Below are 17,066 nucleotides of genomic sequence, written 5' to 3' on the forward strand. Positions count from 1 at the left end.
GGAACAGGTACATTTTTTAAGTGTAGCCCCAGCCAAAAAAAGAGTGGATTTCCCTTCCAAGGGGTAGCTTTCTTCTCACTTCCTGTTGTCTCCCTCTGTTTGTAAGTAGGCGTTGTTTGCAAGTTGGATGTTTATAACTAGGGGACTGCTTGTATATATACACACTCACCCACTGGCCACTTTACTAGGTACACCTAGCTAGTACCGGGTTGGACCCACTTTTGCCTTCAGAACTGTCTTAATTATTCATGGCATGAAGTCAACACGGCGTTGAAAACATTCCTCAGAGATTTTGGTCCATGTTGACATGCTAGCATCCCACAGTTGCTGCAGATTTGTCGGCTGCACATCCATAATGCAAATCTCCCGTTCCACTACATCCCAAAAGTGCTCTATTGGCTTGAGATCTGGTGACTGTGGAGGCCATTGGAGTACAGTGACCGCATTGTCATGTTCAAGAAACCAGTATGAGATGATTTGAGCTTTGTGCATTATCGTACTGGAAGTAGCCATCAGAAGATGGGCACACTGTAGTCAAGAAAATATCCCCCACACCATTATACCACTACCAGCCTGAACCATTGATACAAGGCAGGATGGATCCATGCTTTCATGTTATTTACGTCACATTCTAAACCCTACCATCTAAATGTTGCAGCTGAAATCGAGACTCATCAGACCGGGCAATGTTTTTCCAGTCTTTTATTGTTCAATTTTGGTGAGCCTGTGGGAATTGTAACCTCAGTTTCCTGCTCTTAAAGTGGTTGTAAACCCTTACAGACCACTTTGACCTACAGGTAAGCCTAGATTAAGGGTTACCTGTAGGTCCATGAAATATCTCCTAAACCTACACAGTTTAGGAGATATTTGCAAAAAGACAGGCTCTGCTGTCTACGGCGCATGCGCCGTAGACAGCAGTGCGCAGGTGCACTGAGGATGCCACTGCTAACGCTGATATGCCATTAGTGGTGGCTCCCGTGCGCATGCGCGGGAGTGACGTCATCGATTCTCTGTCCAATGACAGCGCCGGAGCCACGATACCCAGAAATAAGATGGACGCTCCGTGGAAGAGGGGACAGCGGTGACATCGCTGGCTCCTGTGTCATGTAAGTGATACATAATGGGCTACTATGCGATGCATAGTAGCCCATTATGCTTTAACTTTGCAGAGAAACAAAGAGGAAGTAAACCCTAATGGGTTTACTTCCTCTTTAACTCTTCTGCTACTGTAGCCCATCTGCTTCAAGGTTTGATGTACTGTGTGTTCAGAGATAGTATTCTGCATACCTTGGTTGTGCCGAGTAGTTATTTGAGTTACTGTTGCCTTTCTGCCATCTCAAACCTGTCTGCTCATTATCCTCTGACATCAACAAGGCATTTTCGTCCACACAACTACTGTTCACTGGATATTTTCTCTTTTTTGGACCATTCTCTGTAAACCCTAAAGATAGGTATGGTAGATCAGTAATTTTTGAAATACTCAGACCAGCCCGTCTGACACCAACAACCATGCCACATCAAGTCACTTAAATCCCCTTTCTTCCCCATTCTAATACTCAGTTTGAACTTTAGCAAGTCGTCTTCACCACATTTAGATGCCTAAATGCATTGAGTTGCTGCCATGTGATTGGCTGATTAGCAAGTTGTGTTACCAAGCAATTAAACAGGTGTACCCAATTTTCACATTTTTGTAAATATTTTATTATATCTTTTCATGTGACAACACTGAAGAAATGACACTTTGCTACAATGTAAAGTAGTGAGTGTACAGCTTGTATAACAGTGTAAATTTTCTGTCCCCTCAAAATAACTCAACATGCAGCCATTAATGTCTAAGATGCTGGAAACAAAAGTGAATACACCCCTGAGTGAAAATGTCCAAATTGGGCCCAATAAGCCATTTTCCCTCCCCTGTGTCATGTGACTAGTTAGTGTTACAAGATCTTGGGTGTGAATGGGGAGCAGATGTGTTAAATTTTGTGTTTATCGCTCTTTCTCTCAAACTGGTCACTGCAAGTTCAACATGGTACCTTATGGCAAAAAACTTTCTGAGGATCTGAAAAAAAAAGAATTGTTGCTCTTCATAAAGATGGTCTAGGCTATAAGAAGATCGCTAAGACCCTGAAACTGAGCTGCAGCACGGTGACCAAGACCATATAGCGTTTTAACAGGGCAGGTTCCACTCAGAACAGGCCTCACCATGTTCGACCAAAGAAGTTGAGTGCGCATGCTCAGCGTCATATCCAGAGGTTTTCTTTGGCAAATAGACGTATAGGTGCTGCCAGCATTTCTGCAGAGGTTGCAGGGGAGGGGGGTCAGCTTATCCGTGCTCAGACCATACATCGCACACTGCATAAAATTGGTCTGCGTGGCCTTCATCCCAGGAGGAAGCCTTGTCTAAAGATGATGCACAAGAAAGCCTGCAAACAGTTTGCTGATAACAAGCAGACTAAGGACATGGATTACTGGAACCATGTCCTGTGGTTACATAGTTACATAGTAGGTGAGGTTGAAAAAGACACAAGTACATCAAGTCCAACCTATGTGTGTAAATATACAGTCAGGTCCATAAACATTGGAACATCGACACAATTCTAATCTTTGGCTCTATACACCACCACAATGGATTTGAAATGAAATGAACAAGATGTGCTTTAACTTGCAGACTTAAATTTGAGGGTATTTACATCCAAATCAGGTGAACGGTGTAGGAATTACAACAGTTTGAATATGTGCCTCCTACTTTTTAAGGGACCAAAAGTAATGGGACAGATTAACAATCATCCATCAAACTGTCGCTTTTTAATCCTTTGCAGTCAATTGTCGATGTCCCAATATTTATGGACCTCAATGTATGTCAGTATTGCATTGTATATCCCTGTATGTTGCGGTTGTTCAGGTGCTTGTATAATAGTTTCTTGAAACTATCGATGCCCCCCACTGAGACCACTGCCAGTGGAAGGGAATTCACTCTTACAGTAGAACCCTCTACGTAGTTTAAAGTTAAACCTCTTTTCTTCTAATTTTCCATTTCCAGTACATCCTTCCTGTGGACTGGTGCCCAGAACTGGACAGCATATTCCAGATGCAACTGGACCAAAGTAGAGTGGGAGAATTATCGTTTTATCTCTGGAGTTGATCCCCTTTTTAATGCATGCCAATATTCTGTTTGCTATGTAAGCAGCAGCTTGGCATTGCATGCCATTGCTGAGCCTATCATCTACTAGGACTCGCAGGTCCTTTTCCATTCCTAGATTCCCACAGAGGTTCTCCCCACAGTGTATAGATTACATTCATATTTTTGCCACCCAAATACATTATTTTACATTTTTCTACATTGAAAATCATTTGCCATGCAGTTGCCCACCCCATTCATTTGTTCAGATCTTTTTGCAAGGTTTCCACATCCTGTGGAGAAGTCACTGCCCTGCTTAGCTTAGTTTTGTCTGCAAATACAGAGATTGAACTGTTTACCCCATTCTCCAGGTAATTTATGAATGAATTAAATGGATTGGTCCCAGCACAGAACCCTGGGAAACCCCACTACCCACCCCTGACCATTCCAAGTACTCCCCATTTATCACCACCCTCTGAACTTGCCCTTGTAGCCAGTTCAATCCATGTACTCACCCTATGGTCCATGCCAATGGACCTTATTTTGTGCAGTAAATGTTTATGGTGAACCATGTCAAATGCTTTTGCAAAATCCAGATACACCACGTCTACGGGCCTTCCTTTATTCAGATGGCAGCTCACCTCCTCATAAAAGGTTAATAGATTGGTTTGGCAAGAACGATTCTTCATGAATCCATGCTGATTACTGCTAATGATACCGTTCTCATTACTAAAATCTTGTATATAGTCCCTTATCATCCCCTCCAAGAGTTTACATACTATTGATGTTAGGCTAACTGGTCTGTAATTCCCAGGGATGTATTTTGAGCCCATTATAAATATTGGTGCTACATTGGCTTTTCTCCAGTCAGCTGGTTCCATTCCAGTCAGTAAAAATTAGGAACAATGGTCTGGCAATTACTTGACTGAGTTCCCTAAGTACCCTCGGGTGCAAGCCATCCGGTCCCAGTCATTTATTAATGTTACGTTTCCCAAGTCTAATTAAATTTTTGTCCTCTGAGGAGAAGAATAAATTCAATACCTTCACCATCTCTCCATTCTTTGTAACCAGATGTCCTACCTCATTCTTTATGGGGCCAATGCTTTTGTTGCTCTCCTTCGCTGTGTCTTTCATGTTCTATCTTCGCCATCCTTATTGCACCCTTACATTTCTTGTTGCATTCTTTGTCTGAATTCTGATCCCTCAACCTTGTATTTTTTTGAAGGCCTTCTCCTTTGCTTTTATATGTTTTTTTACATTGTTTACAGTTAAGCCATCCAGGACTTTTGTTCGCTCTTTTAAATTTATTACCCAATGGGATGCATTGGCTAATTCCCTTATTTAATATGCTCTTATAGCAAACCCATCTCTCCTCTGTGTTCTTTGTTCCTAAGATTTTATCCCATTTCATGCCTTCTAGCAAGGTTCGTAGTTTAGGGAAGTTGGCTCTTTTGGAATTCAGTGTCTTTGTATTCCCCTTATGTTTCCTATTTGTGTGATTTATGCTGAAGCCCGTTGACCTGTGATCGCTGTTACCTAAATTGCCCATATTTCCACATCCGTGATCAGGTCTGTATTGTCGGTAATTAGTAGATCCAGTAACGCTTTATTTCTAGTTGGTGCATCTACCATCTGACCCATAAAATTGCCCTGCAAGACATTTAGGAACTGGCGAGCCTTAGATGAAACATTATGATAACACTTCCCATCCTTGCTGCTAATCCAAATTGTGATAGATCTGTTTCCCCTTCCTCCCCCAGGTTAGGGGGCCTATAGCATACTCCCAGTATTTTTTTCCCCTTAGCGTCATCCCTTTGGAGCTCTACCCATAAGTATTCCACCTACTTCCTAGCTCCCTTAGTTATGTCATCTCTCACATTCACCTGTACATTATTCTTGATATATAGGCATACCTCTCCCCCTTTTTTACTCTCTCTATCCTTGCAATAAAGGGTATACCCTTGAATGTTTGCCAGCCAATTGTGAGAGCTGTTGAACCAGGTCTGATGAGACCAAGATAAACTTATTTGGTTCAGATGGTGTCAAGCATGTGTGTCAGCAACCAGTTGAGTAGTATTGTATAAAGACAAGTGTGTCTTGCCTACAGTCAAGCATGGTGGTGGGAGTGTCATGGTCTGGGACTGCATGAGTGCTGCTGGTACTGGGGAGCTACAGTTCATTGAGGGAACCATGAATGCCAACATGTACTGTCACCTACTGAAACAGAGCATGATCCCCTCCCTTTGGAGACTGGGCCGCAGGGCAGTATTCCAACATGATAACAACCCCAAACACACCTCCAAGATGATCACTGCCTTGCTAAAGAAGCTGAGGGTAAAGAGGATGGACTGATCAAGCATGTCTCCAGACCTAAACCCTATCTGTGGGGCATCTTCAAATGGAAGGAGGAGTGGAAGTGGACTCCAGTGGCAACCTGTGAAGTTCTGGTGAACTCCATGCCCAATAGGGTTAAGGCAGTGCTAGAAAATAATGGTGGTCACACTAAATATTGACACTTTGGGCCCAATTTGAACATTTTCACTTAGGGGTGTCCTCACTTTTGCTGCCAGCGGTTTAGACATTAATGGCTGTGTGTTGCGTTTTTTTGAGGGGACAGAAAAAGTACACTGTTATATATGGTAAGCTGTACACTACTTTACATTATAGCAAAGTGAGATTTCTTCAGTGTTGTCACATGAAAAGCTAGAATAAAATATTTACAAAAATGTGAGGGGTGTACTCACTTTTGTGAGATACTGAATATATATAATTGATTTATTTAAATGTCTGAATTGATATAGAATGATGATCCCTCTTCTGCAGATATTTACTTTATTTATTTATTTTACATTTATTTTACTGTCATAAATTTATATGAACGCATATGGATGTTTTTATATGTATGTGATCCGCTAGTAATTTTTGTGCTGCAAATGTACCCTGAGAGTTCAAAGATTCACTATTGTTGATATCCTTCTACTTTACGAGCAGCGGGACTTCAAGGGTATTGTGGATCACATTCTCTGTTTACTGGTTCCTATAGGCCAGTGATGGCGAACCTTGGCATCCCAGATGTTTTGGAACTAGATTTCCTATGATGCTAACCTACACTGCAGAGTGCATGAGCATCATGGGAAATGTAGTTCCAAAACATCTGAAGTGTCAAAGTTAGCCATCACTTCTATAGCCACTATCTAGCATGGCTATTTAGTGTGCTGGTGGCAATGGGCTTCTACTTTCTGAGAAAGTCTCGCTATTTGACGTATCGCATAAAGGGAAGAAGCCTGGTTTCAATTATGTCATCATGCTGTAAATGCTGCTGTTGAGGATTGCATGTGTGCGGAGTCTCTGTGTTTGCATTGTGGATGCTGCATTACTTGATGGATTATTATAACATTTTTGAGTGTTTTTAATCTCTTAATTTAACTTTGATTAACCACTTTCAGACCGGACCATTTTGCCTGTCAAAGACCAGACCACTTTTTGCGATTCGGCACTGCGTCGCTTTAACTGACAATTGCACGGTCGTGCGATGTGGCTCCCAAACAAAATTGAGGTCCTTTTTTTCCCACAAAGAGAGCTTTCTTTTGGTGGTATTTGATCACCCCTGCGGTTTTTATTTTGTGCGCTATAAACAAAAATAGAGCGACAATTTTGAAAAAAACGCATTATTTTTTACTTTTTGTTATAATAAATATCCCCCAAATATATATAAAAAAACATTTTTTTTCCCTCAGTTTAGGCCGATACGTATTCTTCTACATATTTTTTGGTAAAAAAAACCGCAATAAGCGATTATTGATTGGTTTGCGCAAAAGTTATAGCGTTTACAAAATAGGGATAGTTTTATAGCATTTTTATTAATAATTTTTTATTATTTTTTTTTACTAGTAATGGCGGCGATCAGCAATTTTTATTGTGACTGCGACATTGTGGGGGACCCATCGGACATTTTTGACACATTTTTGGGACCATTGTCATTTATACAGTAATCACTGCTATATAAATGCAGTGATTCCTGTGTAAATGACACTGGCAGTGAATGGGTTAACCAGTGGGTGGCAGTGTAGGGGTTAAGTGTTCCTAGGGGTGTGTTACTAACTGTGGGGGGTTGGGCTTTCATTTAGTGAACACTGATCTCTGCTCCAATCACATGGCACAGAGATCAGCGTCACTAGTTGCTAGGCAGAATGGAGAAATGCTGTTTACACGGCATTTCCTCCATTCAGCCGTCCCGTGAGACGATCGCGGGTATGCCCGCGGCGATCGAGTCCGCGGGTCCCGCGACCGAACTCACGGGGGTCCCGACCAGTGCGGGAGCGCGCCGCCGGCGGGGCGCTTCCGATGGCAGGGCAGCATTGAAGATTGGACGTACATGTACGCCAATATGCCTGCCCGTGCCATTCTGTCGACGTACATCGTCGTGCGCTGGTCGGGAACCGGTTAAAGAATACAGTAAACACTCTAATGGCTCTCTTTTTCATGTGGTACTTTGGTGGAAGCTTTGCCTGAAACCTTGTATCTGACTGAAAATGGAGACCATACTACCACATTACCCCTGTATGGGAAACGAGCCTTACTGACATTACATCATTCTAGAGGTCATTTATTTGAGATGATCAAATTGTGTTTTTACTGGGTGAAGATTTTGAACGATATAGCGTGAAATTACAAGAGAAGAGCGCGCTTCTGTTCACCTGGAGTTGGACTTTGTCATTTTATGAATTTCTTATAAATTTTTTATTCATGCAATTTTTATTTCACTGGTGGTTGATGCATTTGCACGTTATAAATTTCTTCATTCGTTTTTTTATTTTTTTTATTCATTAGTGATTTATGAGCCCTGTATTTTGATGCTCATATATGTAATATGAGTATGCAATGCTTTTGAGATCACTTTTTTTTCTTTTCCATTTTATTGGTTGATCTAGATGGATTGGTGTCTTTTTTTTCAAGCAGGCTAACTATGTAACTTTTTTTTTTTGGTTTGCACATTCTTTATGTATGCTCATTTTGAAGTGTGATCTATTATCAGTTTGTTTAGGGTATTGATTTCACAAACATGGATAGTTTTGTTGTATAGCACTGCACTATTGGGTTATTTGACATGTATATTTTAATTAACACAATCTCATACTTTAAATTTTACTTAAAAATTTGATTTTTTAAATATTTTTTTGCTGAAAATATAAATTTGATAAACTGTTGTGCAAATATTGTGCAGCATAAAAGAAAAATGCAACTACAGTATTTTATTCTACAAATCCTCTGCTTTTCAGAAAGTATATTTTAACATAAAAAAAAACTCCTGCAAGAAAAAGGTTAATACCACATAACAAAGCCAGCAATCATAAATAACAAAGCTTGTAGTTATATAATTAACACACATTGTCTTTAATTATTGTTTTTTTCTTTCTTTCCTTTTTTTGTTTTTTTTAAAGCGGTCTTGGACAAACTGAAGCAGAGTCATGCTATATTAACATTGCAAGAACGCTTGAATTCTACGGAGTTGAAATGCACAGTGGTAGAGTATGTTTGACTCATATGTACTTACAATAGCTTGGCAGTAAACCCTCATGTGTTTGTGAAGGCCGAGGGCTAAATAATAACGTACACCCCTTTTCAGTTAATTGTGTGCTCACTGATAAAGTTAGAATTGATCTAAAACAAAATGAAAGTACAACACCTTGAAAAATGATTAGGGTAAGCTTACGTGGCAAAGGGCAAATGCAAAATGTTCTTTAAACGCCAACTAGGGGCTACTACCAAATTATCACTTACAGTGGGGTTGTGCCTGCACTGCAAGGGTCAACTGCACTTCTTGGCCTAGGGGCCCAAAACAAAAAAAAAGATTAACTTACCCGCTCATCTCCACAGCTAGACCAGTCCCTACAGCTGCTTCTCCCTCATGCTCCAGTAGTCTTGGGGTCCTGATGTTATTAAAACCAAAGCAGGGTCTATAGCCCTGCATTGTATGTGATTATACTGGGGAACAGTCCACCACTGGAGAATGGGGGAAAGCCACCAGCCAGGGGAGCAGAAGATAAGGGTAGAACTGTTTCTCCTCTCCCCTAGGCGAAACTAACTATTAGCCCTTGCAGTGCAGGCGCATAGCAGTGGCTAACTTTATTTGACCAGATTTAGGCTTTAAAGCTCAACTCCAGAATATTGGCATTAGTCGAGAAAAATGTTTTCTGTATTTCTTTTGCTGTATGTGTCTTCCTGTCCCAGTAAGATAATTTGATTATTTTCTCTGATGTTACAGAGGTGTCACTGAATTACACTGTGAGGGGGTATCTTACCAATACAGTCAGTGATAAACAAACTTGCAGAAGGATTTATGTTACTTACAAATATTTTCTGAAAAACTGTTTTCTACATACCACGCAAAAACTTTTAAATTTTGTATGTCATATACAGACACAGAATATTAAACAGATAACGAATTAGCTTGACCTAGTTAAATCCACATTTACAAAATATGAGAGCAGTGATGAAGAAACTATAAACCGTGGACACAGATTATGTTGTAATATATAGTTTATTTTCATGCATACACCTGTATCATTTCTATGATGTACCACATTTACAGCTACGCTTACTGTGACCACAGTTATTTATGTTTTAGATTTTATCAGAACAAGCATTACAATATATTTTAAATACATTCTGCTTCATGTATTCATGTAGTTTAAAATATGAGTATGTATGCAATTATTTTACTTTAAAGACATATTTACAATTCAATTTATTATTTTTTTTTGTGCTGCATTTGTGTAAATGTCTTAGATGATTAAACGGCACCATCTAGGGTCTATGTTTTATATTGTCTATTACTGTCCCTCTATAACGTAAGCCAAACAACAGATTAAAAAAGTGCACGACCCCTCAGTATATCTATATATAATGCTGTCATATGTAAGAGTAAGCAGTTAATATTGGCAGATTGGCATAGACCCTATAATTTGTGGTAATATATAATAAGAAAACATTTCTTATAAATGTTATGCACAATCACACTCTTTATTTATCCTGCATTGTCAAAGGTAGAATGAATCAAAGCCTTCCTAAATGCCATGCATAATGAATTCCCAATATCCCAATGTTAAGTGCAGTGGATATAAAAAGTTTACACACCTCTGTTAAAATGTTATGTTTCTGTGATGTAAAAACAATGAGAAAAAGATGAATAATTTCAGAACTTTTTTTTAGAGCAAACTGGGGGGGCGGGGTTAAAAATAACAAACTAAAATAATGTGGTTGCATAAAGCTGGCCATACACCTACAGATTATCTGCAGATGTTCTATGGTTAGATGGAAAAAGTGCAGCAGATTTTTGTCCGCTAAACTGTGTGGATGGAGGAATCTCCCACTTTTTCCATCTAACCATAGAAAATCTGGAGATAATCTATAGGTGTATGGCCAGCTTAAGTGTGCACACCCTTTTATAACTGGGGATGTTAAAATTAACCCCAAATAAAGTTCAGCTGTTCTAGTAGGTCTTTCCTGACATTTTCTTAGTCGCATTCTACAGCAAAAGCCATGGTCCGCAGAGAGCTTCCAAAGCATCAGAGGGATATCATTGTTAAAAGGTATCAGTCAGGAAAAGGGTACAAAATAATTTCCAAGGCATTAGATATACCATGGAACAGAGTGAGGACAGTCCTCATCAAGTGGGGAAACTATGGCACAATAGTGACATTACCAAGAACTGAACGTCCCTCCAAATTGTATGAAAAGACGAGATGAAAACTGGGCAAGGAGGCTGCCAAGAGGCCTACAGCAACATTAAAGGAGCTGCAAGAATATCTGGCAATTACTGGCTGTGTGGTACATGTGACAACAATGTCCCGTATTCTTCATATGTCTGGGCAATGGGGTAGAGTGGCAAGACAGAAGTCTTTTCTTATGATGAAAAACATCCAAGCCTGGCTAAATTTTACAAAAAGACATCTGAAGTCTCCCAAAAGCATGTGGGAAAATGTGTTATGGTCTGAGGAAACCAAGGTTGAACTTTTTTGACCATAATTTCAAAAGATATGTTTGGCAGAAAAATAACACTGCACATCACCAAAAGAACACCATACCAACATTGAAGCATGGTGGTGGCAGCCTCATGGTTTGGGGCTGTTTTTCTTCAGCTGGAACAGGGGCCTTAGTCAAGGTATGGACGATTATGAAAAGTCCCAAATACCAGTCAATATTGGCACAAAACATTCAGGCTTCTGCTAGTAAGTTGAACATGAAAATGAATTTCATCTTTCAGCATGACAACGACACAAAGCATACATCCATATCAACAAAGGGATGGCTTCACCGGAAGATGTTTAAAATTGTGGAATGGTCCAGCCAGGGCCCAGACCTGAATCTGATTTGTAAATCTGTGGGGAGAGCTGAAGAGGGCTGTGCACGGGAGTTGCCCTTGCAATCTGACAGATTTGCAGTGTTTTTTGCAAAAAAGAGTGGGCAAATATGGTATTGCTAAGTCAAGATGTGCCATGCTGATAGACTCATACCCCAAAAGACTGAGTGCTGTAATAAAATCAAAAGATACTTCAACAAAGTATTAGTTTAAGGGTGTGCACACTTATGCAACCATATTATTTACAATTTTTATTTTTACTTCTCTCCACCTAAAAGATTTCAGGTTGTTGTTCAAATGAATTGTACAGTTTATAGGTCACATTAAAGGTATAAAAAGTTCTGAAATAATTTATCTTTGTCCCATTTTTTTTAAATCACAGAAACCTGACTTTTTATTTCCACTGTAGTTACATGATATATTGCTTTATTCAGTTATTTACAAACTATTTATTGAATTAATGATGCCATAAATTGATAGTAAGCATGATAAGAATGCATTAAAAGTTCTTCCAGAAACGTGCCTTATTTTTATCTTATTTTTTTCTTCCCAGGATCTTCATAACTTAGACTTGTTAATTGGTATTGCTTCAGGAGGCATAGCTATATATAGAAAGCAAATTTGCACCAGTTTCTATCCATGGTATGTTAATTTACTAAACACTTATTTTTGGTCAGCAAATTAAAAGTTTACATATTAATGGTTGGAAACATAGAATAAAACAAAAAAGAAAAATCTGTAGAAAATATTTGCTTAAAGTGGACGTAAATCCATCCATTTACCAGTTTCAAAAAAGTTGCATTTAACACTCCAATTAGTTGTGCTCTCAACCAAACTGTCAAACCATCCAATGGCTTGTGTCATAGCTGATCATATGTGCAGAATCAGTTCTAGATTAAACAGAGGCCAAGATGGCAGCTTCCTTGGCTAAGTATGATAGGAGGGTTTACTTCCACTTCAAGATAAGAAAGAATTCAATTTCGGATTGACCATTGTAACCCAGGGATTAATAAAGGGATTAAAACTGTTTATAACTACTGGAGCTGATCCTCTAATGGCAAATAGGCTGTTCATTTTGGAAGGGAATCTTCACTTTGCAAGGATTTGTTCCTTGGCTTAGGCAATGTGGTGAAAATTCACTTTGGAAAGAATACCCAAACAAGTGCAAGGAAATAAATTTTTTTTATTATGTTTGCACATGAGTGGATGATGGAGAGCTCAGCAGAGCTCTACCTCATTCACTAAGTTAACACAAACTTCCCTTGCAAAGTGAACAGCTTTATTTGCCTTTAGTAAATTACTCCCACTTTATCACTATGTACGTTTTTACATCCGCTGCTATATTTACACAGCAACTTGTGGCTGTCATGTTGATAACAAGGAGTTTCCAGAGAATGCTAGAGGAGAAACTGGCAGCAGAGAAGAAGGATGCCACGTTAACTTAGATTACATTTTTGTTGGGCATTTGTGGCACACTCAGTATCCACAACTGGTTACGAATGCAGGTTGCAACCAGCAGCAGAAAATAACGGGTCTTAACAGTGTATCATAAAACATAGTATCATACGTGATAAAAATATAAACAATCAAGATGATTTTCAATCATATATTATGACAATACCAAAATCACCCAAAAGGGACTGTAAATATGATTTTGTAAAAATATTCCAGTATTTGTCCCCAAAGTCAGGATAACCCAACACATTTTGATTGGTATCTTTCTTAGGAGTGTGGATATATAATATCAACAAAAAAAATCATAAAATGTTATAACATATCCATCATGTGCTGCCAGTATACACACAAATGATCCTATGGACAGCCCAGAGCTAGGTGCAACAACAACAAATCTGTACAGTGAATGTAAGGAAATGCAACTGCAAATCCAAGGTGACCATAACCTTAACAAATGCAGTAACAATAAGGATTTCCCAATGGTACATTTTTACATATTCAGATACATAAGTAAACTGGAGTACTACATCTATAAGCCCAGTGTAGAGATCTCTCACCTTAGCCCTTGTACACATGGTTGGATATTCCGATGGACAATGTCTGATAGGACTGTGTTGTCGGATAATCCGACAGTGTGTGGGCTCCATCGGACTGTTTCCGTCGGAATATCCGACGGACCAGGTTTTACAGCTGGGCTATAAAACTTTCCAACAACATGATCCGATCGGACTTTGTCAGATTGTGTGTAGAGAATTCCGATCGGACAAAGTGCCACGCATGCTCAGATCAAATTCCTAGACCAAAGCTATTGGCTACTAGCCTGAACGTAGTCCCGTCGTAGCGAAATAACGTTGTCCCGTTATGTACGATCAGATTTTCTGACAACTTTGTCCGACCGTGTGTATGCAACACAAGTTTCGGACAAAATCCAACGGATTTTGTTGTCGGAATGTCTGACTGTGTGTACAAGGGCTTATATCTAATTTATATATATATAAGTATAAAAAATATATCTGTATATCACTGTAAGCACTCCAATCATATGTGTGCATGACCAGAAGGGGGATAGTATAACAATATTTCAGTCAGTAACCAAATAACCATCTCTAACTGGGATTGAAAACTATCTTGATATAAATCGTCAGCCAGAATGTTTTTAATTGCTTATGTTTTTGTGATGTAGGAATAAAGATGCTATGTTGTATGGCATACTGTAAAACCGGCCTGTAAGTCCCATGGAGTTACAAAACAAAACATAAAATTTGTACATCAGGGATGGTGGCAATATTTTTTTTGGTCCTATATTTCCTATTTTTAAGTAAGATATTATCTAAGTACACAGGGCCTATGTAGTAGGTCCTGTCCTTCAGCTCCACTGCTGTTCTCTCCTTTGCACTTTACAGCTATTCCCGACTGTCATAATTGTAGCCAGGAGTTGCTGTGTAAACACATCATTTGTAGAATCTACTGCTATAAAAAAAGGACCATCTTGACACAGTGTTTATAAACACGGTTCAGGCAGGGGATATAGGGATACAAAGTTACTTTTTTTTGTGTCTACTCTGTTTCATTCATCTGCAGATCGAAGCAATGAGATTCATTCTGCATAAGATGTAAGTTAGAGCAACCTGACAAGTAAATAAAAAAAAATATACAGTATATACAATCACAATTCCAAAAAATCTGAGATGCTGTGTATAATTTTCATGAAAACAGAATATGATTTTCAAATCTCATAAACTCATATTATATTCACAATAGAGAATAGAAAACATCAAATGTTTAAACTGAGCAAATGTACCATTTTAAGTAACAAAAAAATAAGATAATGTTGAAATAGACGGCAGCAACACATCTCAAAAAAGTTGTGACAGGGCAACAAGAAGCTGGCAAAGTAAGTAGAACTAACAAGGAAGAGCTGGAATTATGTTTTTCAACTATTAACCAATAATTGGCAACAAGTCATTAACATTATTGGGTATAAAAAGAGTATCTTGGAGAATCAGAGTGTCTCTGAAGTAAAGATGGGCAGAGGTTCACCTATCTGTGAAAAGCTGTGTCTAAAAATTGTCAAACTGTCAGAATAATGTTCCTCAATGTAAAAATGCAAATACTTTAAATATATCATCAAAAGATTCTGAGAATCTGGAGAAATTTGTGTGCGCAAGGAATAAGGCTGAAATACAATATTGGATGCCTGTGATCATTGGCCCTCAAACGGCACTGCATTAAAAATAGGCATGATTCAATAGGGAAGTGGGGACATAAGACACTAGATAAATGGAGATATTCACAATTACACTATTTTACCCAGTCCTTGCCACAGCCATTGAGGGGAAAGGAGCAACTTAGACCTCTGGAGAAGCTACTAGTGAGCTGTCAAAGCCTCGAAAAAAGGATATCAAAAATATATAAAATCCTGATAGAAGCAGCAGATCATAAATATCCTGGCTATTTAGAGAAGTGGGAGAGAGAAATAGGCTATTTAAGTAATGATGAACAGAGAAACAGGATAATGAGACAAACTTCCTCGGTAGCCACAAACAAGTAGATGCCATACAAACTCTTAGCAAGGTGGTATATAACCCCACAGCAAGGAAATACAATTAGCAGAGAGAACCCCTCAATGTGTTGGAGAGGCTGTTCGGTAGTGGGATCTTTTGCACATCTGTGGTGGGAGTGCCCCAAAATACAGACATTCTGGGGGAAAATACAAGCTATTTTTAAAGTAACAGGAGAAAGGATTAGGAGGGATCCATGGGTGTGCTTATTCCATGACTCAGAAAAGGGGGAGAGAGAGTACGGGTACTCCCTGATCCCTTGCCTATTGAATTCTGCTCAGGCATTGATACCGCGAAGATGAAAAACTCAGGAACCTCCAACAACAAAGGAATGGATAGAAAGATTAGAAAGGATAAGAAATATTGAAGAGACAATATACAAGTCAGAGCATTCAGAGGAGAGGTACCAGAATAGGTGGTGGCAATGGCTGCAATTTAGAAAAACTGAAAACTATCTGAAGTTGCTCAAATGTTAGTGAGATATAATATTGGAAGGATCAAGTGAGAGAGGGGTGGGGGGACAAGGGGAGGGGGAGGGATTGGGCCAAAGGAAGTATTTAATATAAAAAATTTTGATGTATAGATGGAATTTTTTGTAAATGAGTGATAATGTTTGATAATCTTGAAAATAAAGAATAAAAAAAAAAAAATAGGCATGATTCTGTCATAAACATGGGCTCAGGAATACTTCTAAAAATCACTGTCTGTAAACTCAGTTCACTGGGTCATCCAAAAATATTTGGTGCATCTTGAAATGAAAACTACAACAATGAAGACCCTGGACTGTTGAGCAGTTAGAATCTTATATCAGACAAGAATGGGACAATATTCCTCCAAAAGCTCCCAACAACAACTAGTCTCCTACAGAGGTTTTCAAGGTGTTGTTAAAAGAAGAAGGAATACTACATAACTTTTTGGAGATGTGTTGCAGTCAGTTTCAATATTAGCATATTTTTTTTCTTAACTGCTTCAGCCCCGAAAGGTTTTAGCACCTTAAAGAGGGATTCCAGCAAAAAAAATAAAAAAATTAAAAGCCAGCAGCGATAAATGGACACTCACCTGTCCCGGGTTCCAGCGATGCCGAGGCCGATCGATCGCTCAGCTCTCAGCTGCTGCCGCCACCATTCTAGGTGAGGGAATCAGGAAGTGAAGCGAATCGGCTTCACTTCCCTACTGCGCATGCGCGAGTCGCGCAGCGCAATAGAAAAATCTCCGCGCTGTCACTGGGACCCGTGTGTGTCCCAGCAGACAGCGCGGCAGGGCAGGAAATGGCGTAGACTCCCACGGGAGTCTATGCCCGGAAGTGGGTGTAAATACCTGTCTTTGACAGGTATCTCCACCCCCCTCCCCCCTGAAAGGTGTCAATTGTGACACCGGAGGGGGGGAGGGATCCGATCAGCGGAGGTTCCACTTTAGGGTGGAATCCCGCTTTAATGACCAGGCCATTTTTTGCGATACGGCACTGTGTCACTTTGACAATTGCACGGGGCGTGGGACGCTGTACCCAAACAAAATTGATGTCCTTTTTTTCCCCACAAATAGAGCTTTCTTTTGGTGGTATTTGATCACCTGT

At 39.5% G+C, this 17,066-nt stretch overlaps 1 protein-coding gene across 3 annotated transcripts in view; it reads left to right on the forward strand.

Annotated features, from left to right (window-relative positions):
• The window catches only part of PTPN3 (protein tyrosine phosphatase non-receptor type 3), a 294,126-nt gene that overhangs the window by 171,030 nt on the left and 106,030 nt on the right, over positions 1 to 17,066 (forward strand). For 2 of the 3 annotated variants that reach the window (XM_077491913.1, XM_077491915.1), the window contains 2 exons: positions 8,557 to 8,644; positions 12,031 to 12,119. In XM_077491913.1, coding sequence (XP_077348039.1) covers positions 8,557 to 8,644; positions 12,031 to 12,119 — 177 coding nt within the window. The remainder of the gene's footprint in view (positions 1 to 8,556; positions 8,645 to 12,030; positions 12,120 to 17,066) is intronic. The other variant, XM_077491914.1, reaches the window with a different exon arrangement.

Source organism: Lithobates pipiens, unplaced genomic scaffold, assembly GCF_037356315.1.
Source record: "Lithobates pipiens isolate NorthernLeopardFrog02 unplaced genomic scaffold, aLitPip1_a1.2 Scaffold_19, whole genome shotgun sequence".
Classification (NCBI taxonomy): Eukaryota; Metazoa; Chordata; class Amphibia; order Anura; family Ranidae; genus Lithobates; species Lithobates pipiens.